The sequence below is a fragment of the Trachurus trachurus genome (assembly GCF_905171665.1).
Source record: "Trachurus trachurus genome assembly, chromosome: 8".
Lineage (NCBI taxonomy): Eukaryota > Metazoa > Chordata > Actinopteri > Carangiformes > Carangidae > Trachurus > Trachurus trachurus.
This window is the reverse complement of record NC_139905.1, coordinates 30,714,864-30,730,716: the sequence shown is the minus strand read 5'-3', so window position 1 is coordinate 30,730,716 and position 15,853 is coordinate 30,714,864. Positions and strand designations below refer to the sequence as shown.

The following is a 15,853-nucleotide window of genomic DNA, read 5'->3' as shown; positions in this document are numbered from 1 at the left end:
ATTAGTCTATTAAATATATTAAACAAATCTTTAATTGAAACAAGGAGAAAGGGAATCTGATAGAAAAAGAAGAAATCAGAGGAAAAAAGAGAAATGTCTGCTTTTTCAGCCATTTATTTAAATTTCAATGGACTATTTACAAATAATAAGAAGGTAGACACTGAGTAGGCATAAGCACAGAGAGGAGCAACTTACATATCACGGAGGTAACACATGTTCAACAATATCATACATACCATATCATCATCATCATCATCATCATCATCAAGAAGGATAGGAAGTGATCTTTGGAATGTAAAGAATTGTATCAATTAGAAAACATTGGCAGAATAAAAAGTGGCACGAGGAGGAAAATAAACAAACAAACAAGAAAAGCAACGTGTGCGCGCGGAGACAAGATGAGACAAGGAAGAAGAGAGAGAAAAGGAATCAACACCATTCAGACATGCAATAAAAAGGCTCCTTATTCTTCTGAATTTCTCTGGCTAGAACAATTACTTATAATTAAATAACTTTTGTTTCACATACAGGAAATGAATAGCGCTTTTTTGTATTGCAGGTAATAATAATTATTATTATAATAACTCGTCACACAATTTAAAAAATATAAAAGCTCGAAAAAGCTGTCACTTCATCAACGAGTAAGAGAAAATAAGATTATAAAAAATAATAATAATATATAAGTACAGCTGAGGTAATAGGTAGTACCCTACATTGAATAGTGCTGCGCCTATGATGTCTTCTGGGGCTAGTTGAATATTAGTGTCCTTTGTTCAGGCAGCTTCATACACTTGTGTTTGGTGCGTCGTAAAAAAACAAAAAAAACAACAACAAAAAAAGCCTTAACTTGACGTTATTTCTCTGGAATCCCCCTGTTCAGTCTCTTTCCCTGTCGGCAACATGAACTATCAGCGGACCACATGAACGCATCCTCCCGTGATTCACACCGAAGCCAGCATATATCATTTTACAATCAACACTGAATTCAAAAAGAACTGCAATTAAAATTGAAAAAGCTATACGTTTGTCATTAAAGAGAACAGACGTTGTCAGCAGTTACAATGCTGTCATTCTGTATCATAGCGGAGGTTATAGTCTGTTTGATGGTGCAGTATAATCAGGTTGCACAGAGTGTGTGTGTGTGTGTGTGTGTGTATGTGTGTGTGTGCAGGGAGAAAACTTCTCTTGACGAAATGAGAGTACCATTTATTTATTACACGTGCGTGTGAGCGTTTGAGTGGGGTGGACGTGGGAGGGTGATCGGTGTAGTGGTTTGGAGAGAGGTACGCGGGTGTGTGTGTGTGTGTGTGTGGGGGGGGGGGGGGGGGGGGGGGTAGTGAGGGTAGAGGGGTGGTTGGGGGAGGAGGGGGGGTAATGGGCAGAGCCGCGGTTCACCCCTTTGCTTTGTACCCGCAGAGTAAACATGACAAATGGGCCTCGAGTTTGGCATGATTAAAGATGAAAACGAGGATCCATCTTCACCAAAAAAGTCTCGGATAAAAAAAAAGAAGCAAGGAACCACACACACACACATACACACATACGAGCACGTTCTATTCAGCATACACCGTCCCGTGCTCTCTGATAGAGAGGAGAGAGAGAGGGGAGGGGTTGGGTGGGTGAGATATAAAAAGAAAGGAATTTAGGAAGAGACAGGGAGAGACTGGCGGGGTTAAAAACAAATAAGCGACCGCTTCATTTTTTCATTTCTGTCCGTTTCTTTTCGCCTGTTTTGTTCTTTCTTCTTTTATGAATGGGAACTCTCCCCCTCCACGTCATATTTATAGTGTGTAACAATAGCAGGGCCACATCCCTCCCTCCAAAGCGTTACTCCGGTCCAAAGTGCAGGTTCCGGGGGTTACAAGGCGTTCAAGTTTGGGAGTTGAGGTGGGGGAAAACGTGGGACACACGTCAGACAAAGAGCCAAAGTATGTATGGGGGGCTATAGTGGTCCGCTGGAACCGCTGAGGGACTGGGAGTTTGTGTTGCTGCCGTTTGTCCCGGAGCGGACCTTCGTGTTGGGCAGCTTGTGGTCCTTCTTCCATTTCATCCTCCGGTTCTGGAACCAGATCTTGATCTGCCGCTCTGACAGACACAGCGTGTGCGCGATCTCCACCCTGCGCCTGCGCGTCAGGTACCGGTTGTAGTGGAACTCCTTCTCCAGCTCCAGAACCTGCTGGCGCGTGTAGGCCGTCCGCGACCGCTTCGGCTCGCCCCCCGTGTAGTTTGGATTCACTGTGGGAGGAAAGAGCCAGAGGAGACGATCAACAACATGAAGCATTCAGGAAAAAATATACAGGCTGAGAATAACATAAGCATAATACTATATAATAGCTAATAAAAATAAAATACTACAACAGCAATAGAAATAAAATAAAAATAATAGTAATTATTATAATGATAGACAGTGCTGCTTGCCATATCACAGAGGACGTAAGACAGTAGCCGCAGGGAGGAAAGTGGAAGTGCATCATGAACATGCAAGCAGGAGAAATAAAGGTCCCGCCATGATGAGTGGAGCTGATGGGAGAGAACAGATCCAGTGTAACCTTGGCAGACCCTTCACTGATTACACGACTGGTTTTTGGTTTTGTTTTGTTTTTACTACACAAACCTCGTGTTTTTTAAAGCAGCTGTTACTGCTGCTCCGCTCTTTGTTTCCGAAACGCTGCGTTTTCAGTGAACATATGTGGTCAGGTGTCATTACAGGCCCGCGGTGGTGTGGTGTGGTGTGGTGTGAATCCCCCCCGACATCGGTGTCCAAATGTTGTGATTTGGGGGCAAATCGAGGCCACTGCTGCGACTCTAAAGGGTCCAAAACTGCGCGCACGCGACAGGGCAAATGATAAAGCAGTGAAAACAGCCCTTTTCCCATTCCCCCCCCCTTAATGCACAGACGGACTGAGCGCGAGGATGGTGCCATTGTCTCCTCTTGTATAAACTGGTCGAGGATGAACGTGGTGGTGGTGGTGGGGGGAGGAGGAGGAGGAGGAGGGGGGCGGGGGGGTAAGACAGCTACAACACAACGGCATTCAACGATGATGATTCAACACAACAGGACAGTAACAACTAAACATGCTGCAGCAGAATCCACACACATGACAGCTGCAATAACCGTGCAGAGAAGGAGAAGAAAAAAAAAACACACACACACGCATCAAACCTTTTTCTTACCGCGTGCTGCAGAGAGCGAGCGAGTTATACGGTGACTTTGCAAAAGTGCCATTATTGTCGCCGCGCGAATACACACACTCCCGATTATCCACAATACACAACAGGCAGCGAGTCCATTAGAAGATTACAGAGGAGCCGTAATAGACTGGAGCTATTCGGTGTTACATTGGTGTTTTACGGCCGGGCTCCATAAACATGAATATTTCAGCTGCCATAAAACTTTCCCTCCCCTGGAACAACGAGTGGGGAAGGAAGGCTCGACAGAGTAAAGTACACCGTTTATACAACCCGACCACTTAAAATCAAATTACCAAAGCATAAAATCTAACTTATGGGCTCGGTCTGAGTTGTCATAAGGCGAGGTATTAGAGCAGACGAGCCTGAGATCGGACTTCAAAAGGCACCTCAGCGCAGAGGTGTAATAAAAATTTATGGAGGGTGTAATTATATTGGCCCTGCAAACAGACGATCGTAAATCTCGACCCAAGGGCTACTCTTCTACTTCTAACAGAAAACAGGGGGGGGGAAGCCATAGATTGTGACGGTGGACACCTAGCTGACTGCATGGGCTTCAACCGCAGGCAGAACGGCGCAGCGAGGGAAGAGGGAGAGAGAGGGGGGAGAGGAAGAAAGTTTGCATGGAGCACTTACCGATGTTTACATGGACTTTCTTCATCCACGGGTAGACGACGGGATCCTTCCGACTGCTCGCGGGGGAAGACGCGCTCTGGCTGTGGGGCGTTTGGCCGCAGGACGGAGGCGGAGGCGGGCTGGGTGTCACCGACTCGCAGCGGTGACTGTGCTCCGGGACGGGGACGGGGACGGGGACGGGGGCGGTGGGAGTCTGCAGCGCAGCCGGGGGAAGGACGTGACCCCGCGGGGACATGACCACCGAGGCTGGCTGCCCCGCGCGCTGGCACGTCGTGTAGGGCGGCTCGGCGCGTGGCTGCTGCTGCTGCTGGGTCTGGGTCTGGGTCTGGTGGTGTGGGTGGTGCTGGTGGTGGTGGTGGTAGAGGGAGTCCGGCTGAAAGGCGGCAGGCTCCTGCCTCTGAGAGCTGTAATAGTCCGGAGAGTGGCTGGGCAGATAGTCGCTCTGTGAGTATTCCTCGCACGGGGGGAACTTCGGGTCCACATAGTTGGAGTTGATCAAATAGGAGCTCATGGCCATTAATTTCAGTCTTTTTGTGGAATTGCACCTACTCGGAAAATATATAACTAAAATTTATATCTCATCCCTTTACTCTTCGGTTATTCCTGCTCCGTTGAACCCTCCTACTTTTCTGTCAAGTGAACAAAGTTAAGAAGCCACGTGACGGCGGCCGGCCAATGGCGCGCCTCCTGGACAAACCCCGGATAAGGAAATGGGATTAAGCATATACAGAGCCACGCGCATTATCATATGGCCTCGGTTTGTGGGCATTGAGTCTTACAACAACCCCCCCTCCCCTCCGCGCCTCCTCGCCTGCCTCCATATGCACCGTTCTCCATACATAGCGCATTTCTCCGGCCACACGTCGGCACGCACGCCGCTCCGAGCGGAGCAGAGACATCACAACAATAACAAAGCGCGTCCGAGTTTGAGTTGGAGCTGCATCGCATTCCGCTCCGGCTCAGGCCGCTCCTGCAGCGCGTGCACGCGGTACAGATGTTGTCATCTCCTGCTCTGTGCAAAATTCAAATAGATCATAAAGAAAACATGACGGAAGGAGCGGACGGAGAGAGAAAGCGCTGCAGGGCTGTGGGTGGTTTCAAGTGGCGGGCTGCGCCTCCTCCTGTGTGTGTGTACTGGGTGTGTAGCGACATGTTTGACAAAGTTCTTTTTTTCTTTTTCTTTTTTTTTTCCTTCTCCCCTGTTCTTTTTAAATCGCTAATAACGGGGAGTGGGAGAGTTGCCTGACTCCGGCGCCACCCAGCAGCAGCGGTCCCATGTCAGAGATAAATCTGGCTTGTTTAGGATCGATAGAAAATTCATCAACTAATTCAGGTTACACAGTCTCCTAAATCACCAGCAGCCCTTTGCATTAAGAATGAGAGTCCAGCACCGGTTCCCTCTTAAACAGAAACACACACGCTGCTCCAACAGGCGCCTGTTCTACATGAACTCCCCTTGCATGATAATTCAGACTCAACCTTTTGCCTCGCATGGATAAGTAGGATTTATTTCCACCCACGTTCTGATATTAACATGACTAGCATAGCAAACCCATATGAGGCATCCAGACTGTGCGGCTGCTTTCTGCTTTCTGCCCTTGAGCTGTGCATTGCTGAACACAGATACACCGCTCTTTGTTGTTTTCCCCAACAGTGACTCACTCACACGAGCTGCCACAGCCTTCCACAGCCCGTGGTTTCCCTTTTTAACATGGATCACACACTTGCCTCCTGTTATCACACAACAAACACACCAGGACGCTGCACAACTCCTGCACACTGCGCTGTAATATTTACATTAATACCCCCAGCATTCTGCTAAATACATGTTTTATGGCGGTGGTAATAATCATAATGATAATTTGAATGCCAGTCCATATACTTATATATTTTTTGGTGCTATATTTATCAGCATCGAGTCACAAAAACAGAGAAAACAACACAACACACAACGAACCAGGAGAGAAGGCAGTTTGTGTGGTGTTATCAGCACAGATTCACACAGGCAAGATGATGGAGGTGATGGAGAAGTCCTTTGTTTCCAGAAAATTGACCGTTTCTTACACCCCCACCCTTCCAATACCCCCCACCCTCTGCGCCACTCCACAAAGCCGACTGTATCATTTTTCAAATGATTAAAAAAAAAAGAAAAAAACTCCAGCCCAACCTGCAGCACCGAGCTGGCTTTTAAAAGTATGAAAACACACACACACACACACAGCACCACACAGGGGAAAGATAGATTCAAATCGAATCAACATCTACATTGCATGTAATTCAGAACCACCTGGAATAAGTAAAATGTTTCATAATATTTACTAGGTTGATAATGAAAATATACATAAAACCCAGCCTTTTTTTTCTTTTCTTTCTTTCTTTCTTTCTTTCTTTTTTTTTTTACCTTTAACCAGCTGATATACAAACGAATTCAAAATCAAATCTAGAGCAAAGAGTGAATAAAGGCGCGTGCAGCCTAATAACCGCTGCAGGCCTCTGCTGCCTCTGTCCGATCCATCGCAGCCGTCGTGTATAAATCCACTATATACTCCCCTAGAAGCGAATTTGTGATTGCTTTAATGATTTTTACACAAATCCGGATCTACAGGGTAGATATAGAAGACAGTGGCTCTCTGGAGGCGCATCACACCGTCCACACACACTGCTGTTGCTTTCATAAAGTCGCTGTCGGAGCCACAGCGGAATATTTCCATCCATCTGTACATGTCTGTGATCCCTGACCCTCCGCAGCGCTGCTGGGGAGCTGCGAGATCAAGTTATAAAGCTCCAACGCTTCCTGTGAGGCAGGGCGACGATTAAAGCAGCTGATGCTGAAATAACACCAAACGTGGCCGCCATTAAAAAAAAAATCCATTTTCAAGCAACAGACAGTGGTAAAAAAAAAAAAAAAAAAAAATGGAGGAGGCCTTTCAAAAAAATAAAATAAAATAAAATCCTGGTTTAGACATAACATAAAAAATAAATACTGACCTTTCAAAATAAATGTCAGTCATATTGATATCAAACAAAATTGTCATGTTCTTCATAACGTCTGATACTATTGCTATTATTGTTGGGTTATATAAATGGGAATACCAGGCCTCTGCAACAGTTCTTCAAAATGTAAATATTCAGACAACTTTCCGTCAGCCTCTCGCCCACACACAAGCTGAACAGTGCCACAACTGTAATCATCCAAAGTATAATAATCAAATTTAAAAAACAACAACAAATAAATAGAAAACGAAGAACTTGGCCTCCTCGGCCGCTGATCGTCTGGACTAAATGTTGGAGCAATTTAGTGAAAGAGAAGACAGATTTCTTGGCACGAGGAAACCCCGTCCCATCACAGGCTGTTCTGAATAATGTGAGTGAAGAATGGATGGAGCGATGAATAAACCAACGAATGAATCCATGTCCCTTCACGATGCTAAATGCATTTCACGTTTTAACTGAATTAAAAAGCCGCACATAAGGGCCTGTACTCAATCATGATTCTTTTTCTTTATTTCTTTCTTTCTTTCTGTCTGTCTGTAAGGCTTACTTACGATACTTTCGTTCTTCAGTCTATATCCAACTCCACAAAATAAAATTAAATAAGATAAAATAAAGTAAAGTAAAGTTAAAAAAATAAATGATTGTGTGTGTAGCTCTAATATATGACAGGTGTCTGTAATAAAAGGAGTGGTGGATTTTGAAACTCTCTACATTCTGAGGCCTAAATGTTTTTTCTCTTGTATTTTCCACGTCACTCCTCGCTGCTCCTTCTGCTCCCACATTGATTTTGTGACACTGACTCTCCCTCGCTGCTTCAGGCAATATTGCTGTTCTCCGTTTCCTCTAAAAGTTGCTCATACATCACCTGAGCGGACCACAAAGGCAGAGAGTGGAGTCACCGTCACTAATCTGCTTCTACTCAGCTCCACTGATTTTTTTCACGATTCTCCTTTTTAGTTGACTTCAATATTTTAATATAACCCAGCATACCCAGCTCTATTCTATTCTATTCTATTCTATTCTATTGTGCGCAGGTGTGTGCATACTTGTTTCACCTTGACCTCCCGCTCTGCTGCGGGTCATCTCAGGTATCTGTCAAGATGTGTTTGACTCTGACTGCGGCACTTCCCCTCCCTGTCACGTTTGTCAAAAGCAGCCGTTGAATTCCGGTTACAGCTTCAGACACTCTCATAAATTTAGAAGATCGAGGGGGAAAAGACTAAACTGTCTTCTTGACCTCAAAGACTCATTTGATCCAGGCCTAATGAAAACAAAACAAACTAAATAAGACTAAAGATTTACACTAGTGTTTCAATTTAATATGTGCTATTTGAAATGCGCTGAAAAACAAACAAATAAAATAATAATAATTAAAAAAAAATATATATAGGCTAAATAAAAAAGCAGCCTTGTTGTCCATGCAGCTAAACCTGAACCTGAGCAGCCCTGTTGCGCACCACCTGAAAAACCAGCCCGGCCTGTTGTGAAACCCGCACACACACACAGAGAAGCTGCTGCTGTGTTAAAAATAAAAGCCGCTCCAACATGAAGACGTTACTGTATCAGAGCGTGTCTGAATAGGGGCATGCGGACAGTAGGAGGAGGAGGGTGACATACAGGGGACTCAGTGAGTGGAAAAGGTCAGCGGATCTGGAATCAAACATGTGACTTTTATTGCGGGTCAATTCCGTTTACAGCTCAAACACCAACAAGCTCAAACGGAGATGGAAGAGAAAGAGGGGAAGGGGTGTGGGGGGTGTTTAAATAAAAAGCAATAAAATGAGCAGGGAGCGGAAGAGAGCAGGGGGGAATAAATAACTTTAAAGTCTCTTCACAATCTGAGAGCTTTTAACTCAGCTGCTGCTGGCTGACTAAACCTCCAGCTCCCTGCTCCTTCTCCTTCTCCTTCTTCCACTGAGAACTGGGATTATTATTTTTAAACGCGGATTAATTCTAACGAGCACAGAGGTAAGATCTCACTTGAGCGGCCTGTGTTGGTTTTATTTAATGAAGGGTGAACGAGATGTTACAGAGAAAACTGAAATGTTCTAACACTATTCTACCTACATAAACATTTGTCCACCCCGTATAAAATCAAATCTGTGTCCATGCGCCATCTTTAAAATTTAGTCTGAAACAGGACAACAAAAGGCCTTGGAGGCTTTTTTTTTTTTCCTTTTGACCAACAGCAGGCCTTAACTCGTATAAAGGCACATTGGGACAATCAAAACGAACATATTGAAGGGTTAAACGGCTTCATTATCCGCAGCGACCGGGCCTTGTCAGAGTTCTGAAATATTACCGAGGTGAATACGCTGCACAAGAGAAATGCGGTTCGGCTCCTTTTGTGCAGTTTGATAAATAAACCGGGCTTCATTCCCCTGGTTATTGTCATGCAAAGTGACGGATAGAAACAGATAGAAACGAAGCTGCAGGCCTGTCCCTCCGCCTGGCCTCGGCTCATCTGAAGGTGTTTTCTCAGAGCTTTGTGTGATAGTGGATGGCTCGCCTTTTGCTTCAAAAGAAACTACATTCACTTCTGTAGGCCCAGCTAGATTCACAATGAAACCGGGCAAATAGAAAAACAGACACAGCAACAACAAAAATCAGTTCAATTTAACCGCATGCATGATCAAACTTCCCACGAGCTCCTTAGAACGTGTTTATAACAGTGCAAAAAAATATGTTTTAAATACAGAAGCACGCGGTGCAGCTGGAGCCGCAGCGCGAGACTACATAGACGCTCGTGCAGCATTTGTATTAGATAGAGGGACACCGGCGCTGAAACAAAGGCTCCCAGTAGGATGGAAACATTTGATCAGAGAGACAGCACGTTAGCAATCAGCGGAGGAAAATAAACAGCTGAAACCACTGGCGCTCTCACAGCCTCGTGCACAGGCTCCACACAACATGTGTGGGTCAACAGCAGGAAAGAAAACCGCACATCTGGATCTAGATCTGGATTTTATTTTCCTGAGGACAATTTCATTACGCGTGAATGAGCAGCTCTTTTATTTCATTTTAGATTTTTTTTTTCACATAGACTGAAATCAGTTGGCACTTCGAAGCAACCGCACTATTTGCTATGATGGATGACATGAGATGAAGGATGTTGTGAAAATATAAGGCTGCTGTGGCTGTGGATGAAATTGAAGGCTGACACGAGTGAAAGTTAAAAAGCTAGTTCTCCGGCCTGGCCTTTAACCTTCACTGGCCACGACCTGGCCTTCACCGCCGGTCTGGCCTACAGTGATGATAGGAACCTATCAGTCAATCTATCTATCTGCCCGTCCGTCTGCTGCTCTGTGAATCCACCAGGAACCAGTGATCCCAACTAACAGCACAGCACCCACAGAGCACCCACACAGCACCCAGTCCCCCGAGGTTTCACCTACACAGCACCCAGGAAACATCAACCTGCACACTGCATGTCCCCATAACCCACAGCAGATAACACATTCAACATATGAATTGATAAAGTTACCAGCAGCGTAAGTGTATTGGTAGCAGGGGGAGGAGGAGGGGGGGTCTGCGGTAGCTACGCCAACACGTGGTCCCCCCTCCCTCTCTCCCTCCCTCCGCGGGCAAAACACCTGCCACACACGGTAGCTACGAGCAAGAAAAAGCGGGCACACACACACACACACACACACACACACACACACACTGATATGCAAATGAGGACGCATCTTCTTCTAGGCGATTTCTATTTAGTGTGTAGGCTACTCACTTGTCTGTCGCTGCTGGACCCGCCTTTTCTCTCCGGTAACGTCGTCATATTGATCTCCACAGTTTTTCCTCTTCCTACCATCATCACATGTCTTTTTTTTTCTTTTTCTCGCTCCTCTTCACCTCTGCAGAAACCCGCCGCTGTTTTTCTTTTCCGCTCAAATAAGACTGGAGCGCTCACACCTCAGTTCCTCCTCCTGTCTCTGCTTCCGACGCCACAGGTTTTTTTTCCTTTTTTTTTTGACCTCTTCAGGATTCTTCATGGTATCTTTAAAAAAAAAAAAAAAGTATTTTTTTTCTCCTGCGGACACTCCCGCTCGCGTGCACGCGCGCACACGCGCAGACGCACGCCCTCCGGTCTCTCCCGGTAAAGCGTAAACATGACTGTGAGCTGTTATCCGGTCGGTACGGCTCAGTCTCCGCGTTAAAGGCACCGGGATAAAACGCTGCGAAGGTAGAACCGATTTAACGGTGATAATCCAGAGAAAACAAAGACATACGTCACCAGAACGCTGCCTTACCGGCACCGGGCGCTCCCCCAAGCCTCAAAACACGACCCGGCGATAAATGACAAGAGGGGGGACACCCCCCCCCTTACCCCCTAACCCCCTGACCGGTGACCGTCGCCCCGTGCTCCCCGGTGCTGGGGCGCCATGGAGCAGGGTCTGGGGCTGAGGAGGACGGAGCAGGGCTGCGGTGCAGACTGTGGCTCTTTAAGGCATTAAGTGTTGTGTGTGTGTGCACGGACTCAAGTTTTCAAATTAATCTGCCAGTTTGGCACACTCTTTGTTTAACGGGCGAGGCGTGTCACCCCGCGTCCCCGGTACACATTTTAATATTGGTGAGACGCGCTGACCTCCCGTTCACCCCGAGCACAGCCAAGCCCTTTCCCTCACCCCCCCTCCCCTTTCCACACCCTTTCTTTTTGCCATTTCCACCTCTCCCTCACTCCCCTCGCTCCCTCATCCGCTCTTTCTGTCATTTGGTTCTTTACCCCTCTCTCTCCCCCCTCTCCCTCTCTCCCTCTCCGTCATACTAAATTGAGTTGGAGTCATTACTTTGAAGAAAAATGGTCAGCAGATATGGAGGAGGGGAGGAGGAGGGGGGGGGGGGGGCTTTCTCTCTCTCACACACACACACACAGATTTTTCTTTTCTTCTAGGATCATTTCTCCTTTTCCTTTGTTGCAGCTATAAATATAAATGACACCACCGTGCTCGCTAATAGGTGAACCCGCAGCGGAACCGCAACATCACTCCGCAGCCTTACACAGAGGATTTGCCTAGAAATTGTATTGAAGCTTATAGAGTTGGAACAAACAGCCGTGTTTAGAGTGGAGGTCAGACTCGCGGGGTATCACGGTATCAGGTGGATTCATATTGATGTTATTTGACTCTTTGTAACCGAGTTAACTGCAGCCATATGTCCACACTGCTCCCCTGATCATTACACCACTATTACTGTCCTTACATTTCTCCTTCCTATCAATAACATACTGCTCTTAATATATCAATATCAAATAAATAAATAACACACACATAGCTATATACACACACACACACACACACACACACACACACACACACACACACACACACACACACACACACACACACACACACACACTGTTGCCCATAAAGTTGGAATGTTTTTTTTGTAGTTATTTGTGACATATAGTGTAGCCTATCTCCTCAAAACTCTATTGATCTCCTCCAAATATATCACTGTGAAGACGAATTAACCTTTATAATAGGAATAAAAAGTGGAATGTGTCTGAAAACAAAATTATTCCAATTCATGAGCAACACTGTATCTATATCTGTGTATAGATAGATAGATAGATAGATAGATAGATAGATAGATAGATAGATAGATAGATAGATAGATAGATAGATAGATAGATAGATAGATAGAATGGTTATCTATTATCCTGACAGGCGGGAGTGGCCACGATCTAAATTGAATTAATTCGGTGAACTCAGAATGAACCCGGGAAAAAGACAGGATCATAACGTAGTTATTCACTCATTACCTTTTTAGGATGTGACGGGGGTAAACCGAGCCAGGCGGAGCCGTGCCGTTCCGAGACATCATTCAGTACAGTTTTGACTTCCTATACTGTTGTCTGAGGTCAGACAAAAGGCTCACAGATCTGAGGGGTTCGGTTTATTTTTCTTTCTTTTTTCTTGTTGCCAAATGATTTTTAACACAATGAGGTTGAGCTTTATCAGGCAACTTAAGCTGTTTAATACATATTTACTATCCAACAAAGAAAGAAGGGGAGAAAGAAAGAAGTAAAAAAAAAAAGGTTGCTGGCTCATCCTTCTCAGCTCGACAAGTAAACAGTGGCTGACATTAATCTGGCTGTGGGAAATCAGATAAGTGCAGTAATAATTTTTGGATGGTGAAAGAGATAAGAGTTTCTTTTTGACAGGGTTTTGTTGATAAGGCTGACGAGAGGAAGAGCTCTGCTTTGCCAAAAAGGTTATATAAACAGCTGTGAGCTCCAAGCATAAAACCACCACTTTACAACAACCACACACACACACACAGCGCTTACGAAACAATACAATTTCTCTTTTCATCTACAGCAGATCTACAATAGTTCACTTATCAACTATAAACAAGACCTAAGGGATTCAATTATTTGATTAATAGGTGCATTTGTTTATTTTGAAATGCATTTGGACCAGGCCAACAGCTGACATAGGCCTATTTTACACTTAATAATTAAGATAACCCCATCATTAGCCTACTACTTCTATTCAATTTCTTTTCCCCCAGCCTACAGGACAATAACAATCCAATAGGAAACAAATGTTAGCTGGTGTTAGCAGAACGTGTAGCCAAACACCTGCACCCCCCCCCCCCCCCCCCCCCACACACACACACACACACACACACACACACACCTCTATGTCGCTGAATACCTTCCTTCCCTCCCTCCCACCACCACCACCACCACCACCTTCAACCTCTCCATTTTTCCTGCCTTTCTTTCCCCTTCATCTCTCTCTCCCTCTCTCTGTACAGGAGGAGCTCTGCTTTTGTCACGAGAGACAGGAAGGGAAGGTCAGGCCTTCACCTCTCCTTTGCCTCCTGCTATCATTTCTCTCATCTGTGCCCCCTCGGTATACCCCTGCTCCTCTTACTCCCCTCCCTCCCTCCCACTCTTTTTGCCTTTGACATAGTGCAATTGGTCTGGTGAGTGGAGTGAGTGAGGAGAGGCGAGGGCGGAACTCACGCACGACGGTGAACTTTCGACCCTTCAACTCGGTGAACTCTCTACTTGAGGCCGCGGCTGGTAGCTGGAGCTGGAGCTGGGACATCCAGCCAGGCTCTTCTCCTGATAATAACCCTGGATTCGTCTTGGTTCCTCCGCCTCAGGGAGACAGGGGGGGGACTAAGAAAGAGACAAACACACGGACAGTATGTCTCAGTTCACTTGCTAGCTGAGAGACTGTCCAGTGCTGCTGCTCTGCTAGCCGCGTTAGCCGTGTGTTAGCTGTTAGTTCCCACCTCCAAACAGAGGAAGGCAACAAACAGCAACACTAATGTGGCTATTGTGTTTCTTTTTTTCCCTTTTTTTTAAGGCTCCAGCTCAGAGGATACATTGTAACTGTGTGTGTGTGTGTGTGTCAGTACGCTCACCACCACACATCTGCAGGAAGACGGCGACAGTTCTGACAGTTGTGTATTTGTACGGAGACGGGGAGGTTGTTACAGGTTATCGTCGGTTAGGATTCAAAAAACACAGGGGGGGCGCGCGCAGGGAGGAAGGGCAGGCTTTAGTAACACAGAGCGGTGAGCGGGGGCGCGGAGGGATCTGCGGCTCGGTTCTTGCTGTCCTCTTGGTCTGAAGCGGGCTCTGGTGGCGGCGGCGGAGAGCTGCATCCTGAAATAAACTGCCTCGTCCTCCGGCTCCACACACTCAGGTCCTATAGTCTGAAGGCTATTGACCCGAGATAAGCTATGTTAGAATTAAGGTTCGTTTTTCACTGACTTGACTTTCTCACTAAGAGATTAAGAAGTTTTTTTTTTTTTTTTTTTTTTTTTTTCATGAAAATAATAATAGGGTAATAATAATTATAATAGTAACCTACTACTAGGCTGCTGCTGCTACTACTACTACTACTACTACTACTACTACTAATAATAATAATAATAATAATAATAATAATAATAATAATAATTGTTATTATTATTATTATAAAAGAAAATGGCAGATAAGATAGTGTATCCAGCACCTCAGCAAAATACATAAATAAAATAAAAGAAGTTTAGTGTTTTTAGTAGTAAAAAAAAAAAAAAAAGTAGAGCCTGATCTCTCCGTAGCAGGCCTAATGTTATAGTTAACCACATTGGTTTCCTGTTTTCTACTGATGTTGGTCAGCACAGGTGTCATCGATTGTTGCCGTGGTGACATTATAGGTTTGCAATAGTCAGAAGGTGAAGTGTCTACTCTTTAGCCTTAAAATAAGCCAGTCTTTAATTATGTGAACCAGACTAGCATCAGATTAATCTCTTATATGAGAACAGCCCAAGCCTAGACCGGTCTATAGTCTAACAGGCTTTCTTGTTGGAGATTAGAATAAACCGAGACGCTGCTGAAGCTCATTCATCCTAGTTGCGGGAGGAAAAGCCTCACTAAAACGGGAGCCGTGGCGCCTTACAGAGCAGAACAGTTGATAGGGAAAAAGCATATAAATCTCCAGTCACTGATAGCCCGGTGGTAGCAGAGCAGCGCTATTTTTCTTCATAAAGACCTACAGTTAATAAAGCTATGTTATCTGCGCCTATCTGAAAAGTGCGTAACCCAGGCGAATAGTGAACATGGCATGAGCTGAAAAACAAACGCAACACCCGGCCTGCAGCTTTACGTATTTGCATGCTTGATGACCTGTCATAAAGCATCGCCAAGACAAACAAAACCTGGTGGTATCCAGACTTTATTCCTAGTCTCACAAAGAACCAGTGATAAAAGCTTTTTATCGGCTGCAAACACTCAGGATATCTGAAAGAAGAATTAGATCAAGGCCTGTTTCCCTTTGTACAACGTTCAAGGTTGATTTAAGACATTTCCCTCTTTATTTTTATTTTTTTATTTTTTTTTTTCAAAAGAGAGCTGGTAAATAAGTACCTCTATCTATCTATCTATCTATCTATCTATCTATCTATCTATCTATCTATCTATCTATCTATCTATCTATCTGTGGAAGTTTTCGTTTGTCTGAGGTAAACTTCCCTCCCTTCTGAGCCGGAAATAGGAAACACTGACAGATAAATCAAAGCAGACAGCTGTTAA

The 15,853-nt window shown here is 45.2% G+C and overlaps 1 protein-coding gene across 1 annotated transcript; it reads right to left on the bottom strand.

Annotated features, from left to right (window-relative positions):
• Positions 1–1,401: 1,401 nt before the first annotated feature.
• On the bottom strand, positions 1,402–4,475 carry hoxb4a (homeobox B4a). The gene is made up of 2 exons (XM_083978118.1): positions 3,826–4,475; positions 1,402–2,235 (listed from the first exon to the last, which is right to left on the bottom strand). The coding sequence occupies exons 1-2, from the start codon at positions 4,340–4,342 to the stop codon at positions 1,943–1,945; spliced, it is 810 nt and encodes a 269-aa protein (XP_083834244.1). The 5' UTR covers positions 4,343–4,475; the 3' UTR covers positions 1,402–1,942.
• Between the last annotated feature and the right edge of the window lie 11,378 nt (positions 4,476–15,853).